The sequence below is a fragment of the Aotus nancymaae genome, unplaced genomic scaffold (assembly GCF_030222135.1).
Source record: "Aotus nancymaae isolate 86718 unplaced genomic scaffold, 86718_ANA_hifiasm-v0.15.2.pri h1tg000029l, whole genome shotgun sequence".
Lineage (NCBI taxonomy): Eukaryota > Metazoa > Chordata > Mammalia > Primates > Aotidae > Aotus > Aotus nancymaae.
The window spans coordinates 33,448,017-33,454,656 of record NW_026988442.1 but is presented as its reverse complement, the minus strand read 5'-3'; the positions used below and the strand labels follow the sequence as shown (position 1 = coordinate 33,454,656).

The following is a 6,640-nucleotide window of genomic DNA, read 5'->3' as shown; positions in this document are numbered from 1 at the left end:
CTAGGAGATTTTTCTTCATCCAACAGTGGAGGGGTCAGAAGATGCCATCTCAAAATATGCCACTTTGGCATAAGGATTATTTTAAGCAGAAAGCAATTAAGAAACAACAGAGGCAGGAAACAAAGCACTCTACCCTCCCCCATTGGCCGAAAATCAGGCATAGATTTTCCTCTGTGAAAGTGTCCCACTTCCTCTCTCTCCTACCAAAACCGGCACAAGAAGTGCTTAATCACCAGATGAAACTCTAGACTATTAGCCTCTAGGGGAGTCTGCATAACAAAATAACCCACTCTTCTATTATTTTCCTCAGATGTTTACCTTTCCACAATTTATCACCACTAGAAGCTCAAATTTATTTTTTCTGCCTTGTCATTTCTCCACAAATTTATTGCCCTTTTGTTAAAATGGTATATACACCTCTAGTCTGACTACCTCTTTGGGGTTTTCATTTAATTTCTACGAGGCCCTTCATATGCACATGAAATAAACCTCTTTTCCTATTAATGTGCCTTTTAATGTTTAATTTCTAGGGTCCCAGCCACAGGACCTATGAGGGTAGAAGAATGAGTTTTTCCTTCACCTCTGCAGCAGACATTTGTTGTTCCTGATACATGCCAGACACTCTTCTAGGCACAAGGCTTGCCAAGCGAGTTTTGTGTTCAACCTGATTTGGCTACTCACTGCTCGAGGAAACTCAGGCAACGTACTGACGTGCTTGTTGACATAGTTTTCTCATCTCTAAACGGTCTCATCCTTAACTATTAATACTTTCCTTACACGGTTTTTGTGAGACTTCTTCTAATTGTTAACTTACATTTATTAGAAGCATATGCATCGGTCACTGTACTGAGTGCTGTGGAGGCTTTATTTTTTAAATGTTCTCAACAACCCCATGAAACCGACATTGTGACTATTCCTATGTCACAGATTAAGACTTAAGATGCGGTGAAGAGACGAAGACTGAGCGGTTGTGTCCGCGTTGCCGACTTCCAGCAGCAGTCGGCTTCTGCACTTAGAACCCAGCAGTAGGAGACTCAGAATCGAATCTCTTCTCCCTCCTTCCTCCTGTGAGATTTTTTTGATCTTCAGCTACATTTTCGGCTTTGTGAGAAACCTTATCATCAAACACAATGGCCAGCAACGTTACCAACAAGACAGATCCTCGCTCCATGAACTCCCGTGTGTTCATTGGGAATCTCAACACACTCGTGGTCAAGAAATCTGATGTGGAGGCAATCTTTTCGAAGTATGGCAAAATTGTGGGCTGCTCTGTTCATAAGGGCTTTGCCTTCGTTCAATATGTTAATGAGAGAAATGCCCGGGCTGCTGTAGCAGGAGAGGATGGCAGGATGATTGCTGGCCAGGTTTTAGATATTAACCTGGCTGCAGAGCCAAAAGTGAACCGAGGAAAAGCAGGTGTGAAACGATCTGCAGCGGAGATGTACGGCTCCTCTTTTGACTTGGACTATGACTTTCAACGGGATTATTATGATAGGATATACAGTTACCCAGCACGTGTACCTCCTCCTCCTCCTATTGCTCGGGCTGTAGTGCCCTCGAAACGTCAGCGTGTATCAGGAAACACCTCACGAAGGGGCAAAAGTGGCTTCAATTCTAAGAGTGGACAGCGGGGATCTTCCAAGTCTGGAAAGTTGAAAGGAGATGACCTTCAGGCCATTAAGAAGGAACTGACCCAGATAAAACAAAAAGTGGATTCTCTCCTGGAAAACCTGGAAAAAATTGAAAAGGAACAGAGCAAACAAGCAGTAGAGATGAAGAATGATAAGTCAGAAGAGGAGCAGAGCAGCAGCTCCGTGAAGAAAGATGAGACTAATGTGAAGATGGAGTCTGAGGGGGGTGCAGATGACTCTGCTGAGGAGGGGGACCTACTGGATGATGATGATAATGAAGATCGGGGGGATGACCAGCTGGAGTTGATCAAGGATGATGAAAAAGAGGCTGAGGAAGGAGAGGATGACAGAGACAGCGCCAATGGCGAGGATGACTCTTAAGCACATAGTGGGGTTTAGAAATCTTATCCCATTATTTCTTTACCTAGGCGCTTGTCTAAGATCAAATTTTTCACCAGATCCTCTCCCCTAGTATCTTCAGCACATGCTCACTGTTCTCCCCATCCTTGTCCTTCCCATGTTCATTAATTCATATTTCCCTGCGCCTAGTCCCATTTTCACTTCCTTTGACGCTCCTAGTAGTTTTGTTAAGTCTTACCCTGTAATTTTTGCTTTTAATTTTGATACCTCTTTATGACTTAACAATAAAAAGGATGTATGGTTTTTATCAACTGTCTCCAAAATAATCTCTTGTTATGAAGGGAGTACAGCTCTTTTCATTCATACATATGTTCAGTAGTTGCTTCCCTAACTGCAAAGGCAATCTCATTTAGTTGAGTAGCTCCTGAAAGCAGCTTTGAGTTAGAAGTATGTGTGTTACACCCCAACATTAGTGTGCTGTGTGGGGCAGTTCAACACAAATGTAATGATGTATTTTTGTGAATGAGAGTTGGCATGTCAAATGCATCCTCTAGAAAAATAATTAGTGTTATAGTCTTAAGATTTGTTTTCTAAAGTTGATACTGTGGGTTATTTTTGTGAACAGCCTGATGTTTGGGACCTTTTTTCTTCAAAATAAACAAGTCCTTATTAAACCAGGAATTTGGAGAAAAATCAAAAAAAAAAAAAAAAAAAAAGACTTAAGATGCAGAAAAGAAAAATAAACTGTCAAGACTCATGCAGCTGGTAGGTGACAGGGTTAGGAGTGGACCCCAAACCCCAAGTTCTTTCTCCTCTTGTTCAACTGCCATTATTTTGCACAACATCCATGCTTAATAAATAATTGCTCTCATTATTAGCATTAGTGTTAGCATTCTCCAGATTTTAAATTTTCTCTGCCTACCTTACAGGGTTATTGATTTAATAGAAAACTTTCCATAAGTGCAATGGATCTTTCCTATTTTTAGTGGACTCTGGGTTATTAGAGTCTTAGTCCTAGTCAGTGTATTTGAGTTTTTGGAAATGACTCATTAAAAACATTCCGAAGCAAGATATTTGCTTGCGGCATTTTCATCAGACTGCAATTCTCTGCCCTGATCCTTCAGCCTGACGAATGCATTCCAGGAAAAGTATCATATTCCAGGCTCCCTGAAATGAACCCAGTTCTCAACCAAAAAGAGCCACTTGCCTTAATCCCTTTTTAAACACTGAAAATAATTCATAAATAATGTATCTTCATATGTGTTGGCACTGAGAGAATCTGAAATATATTCCATATTTCTAAAATTTAAAAATCCAGAGCAGGATTTTTCTCAATTCTGGCACAATTGATCAGTCCCTGTTGTAGCAGGCTGTCCTATGCATCGTAGGATGTTCAGCAGCATCTCTGGCCTCTGAAGTCACAAACACAGCCCCCTCCCCAGTGCTGACGACCAAAAACGTCTTCAGACATTAATGAATGTCCCCCCAGGGGGCAAACTGCTTGCAGTTGAGAACCATTGATCAAGAGCAACATTTTGAAATAATTATTTATAAGGCTTTCTGTGAGATTCGGTTATCAATTCTGTCCTGATATCTCTATGAATTCTTGGTGGGGGACAGTGACAATGTAATTGCAGTGCCACACTTTTATTTTGGGCCCAGTGTCTGCATATATAAATGTCTATGTAAAATACGTACTATTAGCATCCTATTATGTGCTTCTCTACTTGAGATTTATCCATTGAACCAATGGATGCACAGTCTTTCATCATAATATTGATATTTACTGAATGTTTATTATATGCCACGTACTATGCAAAAGTGTTTTATGTACATTGTCTTAATCAATTCTTATATTGAACCTGTTTTGGAGTAGACATCATTGTGTCCTCATCTCTACAGTAGAGACAATATGAAGATAAGGAGAGGGAGGCTTAAATAGACTCAGTTAATTGCACAAAGCCTCACCAGTTGTAATGGGCAAAGGCAGAGCTGAACCCTCAAGGCTCTCTAACCTCAAGGTTAGAGTATTAACTACTAAGTATCAGCTACTAAGTATTAACTACAGTCTTAGCTACTAAGCTATATAGTACCTAGGGCATAACTTAGCCATGACCTGTGACTCCAAAGATAAATGAGTGTTAGTGGTTGAAGCAGCCTCTTTGAAAAAACCTACTTACTCCTTAAATGAGTAGTTAACAAATACTTAATTGTGTGCCAACAGTTCTCCTAAATGCTGGAAGTACCAAGGTGGGCAGTGCAGAGAGGAACTCACACGGTACAAAATCTTCCTGGTACAGAATCTGATTCACTATCAACTACATCGTTTACCTTGTACCTGAACTTTTCGCAATTTGGCAAAGGTCCAGTTATTTCATAAGGACAAATACATGACTATATCTCTCTCTAAGGACTCTGAAAAGTCCTGGAATTAAGACAGTAGTTTGACATTGATTTATCGATCTGTTATCACAATTCTGCAAATGTGCATATTATCATTTGGTATGAGTATGCAAGAAGCTGAAGAAAATCTTAAAACACAAGCTTTGAGCAACCATTTGACTATGCTCCACAAGATTTTTTCTTTCTGTTCAATCTCCAACTTCAACGTTGGATGCAAACATCACTGCACTTCTAAATGTTGATGGATGTACTGAACATTTTTTGCCAGAGATTCACTCGGGCATAGAAGTCTGGAGCAAAGTGGAATATTTTATACACACAAAAAACAAGACTTCATTCTTTCACAGGCAAAACTCCTTTGACGTCAGTAGTAGGCTGGGAACAAAGGATTAAACAGTAGACGGCAAATTTCAAGTAATTACCTAGCCAATGGCATATAGAATGTGATTGACTGAGTCCTTGTGCTTGGCATGCAGCTGATTAAATGAGTTTTAATTTGCACATCCGGTGGCAAGACTGCCAAGGAATAAGAAATAGAAAAAAAAAGAAAGAGAAAGTGAAAGGGAGAGCCAAGAAGGTAGGAAAGGATGAAGGGAGAGAGAGAGAGAGAGAAAGAAAGAGAGAGAGAGAGAAGGAGCTCTCGATGCAAGTTCCCTGGGAATATGGCTAACAGATTGCTAGCATACAAAAAAAAAAAAAAAAAAAAAAAGGTCAGCTAGATGGTTTTAAAAAGCTTTGTCAACAGATTCAAACCTGTTCAGGGACTCTGGGGTGGTAAAAGGGGGGAAATGATGCCCTAGCTATATTTGTAGAAAATGTGTGTTTGCATATTTATTGCTACAGGAATTTGAATTTCTTTTTATGCTATTTCCTAACATTTACAGATGGAGCAGAAGTGTGAGCAGTGGGGAGGCAATTTGTTTCTTCCTCAAAGGCTGCAACTCAATTCAGAGAAAAAAAAATTCAGCTTTCAAGAGCAATTAGATTAAATCCACAATGGCTGCTCTGGGCAAGTCTGATTGTCTGCTGTGATCCTTTCTTGTGCCATTTTGCAAGTAGATGGTGAAGAACAGCAATGTCATCACTTCTTCACAATGTTGTTACTACCCCCATGATACTGTGCTTACTGGTCAAATAAGTTAGAAAATTCTGCTTACTCTATTTGCTTCTGGAAAGTCACAATGTATGCCTGTGTGTAAAGGCTCTGAAAAGTCCTGCAGTCAAGATAGTAGTTGAACATTGGCCAATCAAGATTTGTCCAATCCTGTATAAACACAAATGTTTTTCTGATAACCCCTTATGTTACATCTAATAGTATAGGTGTGCTCTAGAAATGTTTTAGGAAATGATAAGTTATATGATCTACTCCAGTTATCAATCACAACTTTCATATTTATTTGAAAAGAAAGATCTAGAAAGATTAATCGAACAAGTAATTATTAATCTGTCTCAAACGTGTTAGTATTTTATCTCATGCACAGAAATGAGTCAGACTCATATAAATATGTTAGTTGTCAAATTATAATAGATTCCATTTATTGAGTCCATAGTGAGTAACTATGGATACATCAAGTATTTCATTTGAGCCTAATGACAACAGTAAGAAATAGACGTTTTTAGCCACATTTTACAGATAAACTAAAGACCTGAGAATTTTAGTAATTTGCTTACATTCAGCTAGAATATGGTAAAATCCACACTTAAACTCAGACCTCAGTTTAAATCATATGTTTTTACTGTATTGCTGTTTTTCTTCTGCCTGGCATAGGCATTAAATGAGGAGGCATGAGTTAAAGGGAATGCTTGCCACATGTTCTCTGACACCAGGTTTACCCACATCAGTTCATTTGATACATATTTAACATCTGGAATGATACCTGACTTTTACGATGAGGATACACACTTTTGCAGATTTCGGGAGCTGACATTTTATCTACTATCAAAATAGCTTTCAAGGAATATGACTAAAATCCAGACTCCCCCAATTTAACATTTTAATTAGGTAAAAATAATTAGTAATTTCATGACTATACACCAAATCAATGTAATACTCCAATGATGTTAATAAAATTCAACGTTTGAGTCATAACTATATATACCTTTAATAATTCTAAACTTTAGGAAATTTGTTTTATAATGTCCATTGTAAAAATATTAAGTAACACAAACTTTCCTTAAGTCTGTAAACACATAGACAAAAGGAAGATACTCTATCGGTCAACAGTTTTTTCTGCTGATGAGGATGT

At 38.6% G+C, this 6,640-nt stretch overlaps 1 protein-coding gene across 1 annotated transcript; it reads left to right on the top strand.

Moving 5' to 3' along the window:
- Positions 1-1,009: 1,009 nt before the first annotated feature.
- LOC135276978 (heterogeneous nuclear ribonucleoproteins C1/C2-like) lies at positions 1,010-2,298 on the top strand. Its single transcript, XM_064382544.1, has one exon. It carries the CDS (start codon positions 1,131-1,133, stop codon positions 2,010-2,012), a length of 882 nt encoding a protein of 293 aa, XP_064238614.1. The 5' UTR covers positions 1,010-1,130; the 3' UTR covers positions 2,013-2,298.
- The last annotated feature ends 4,342 nt before the right edge of the window (positions 2,299-6,640 follow it).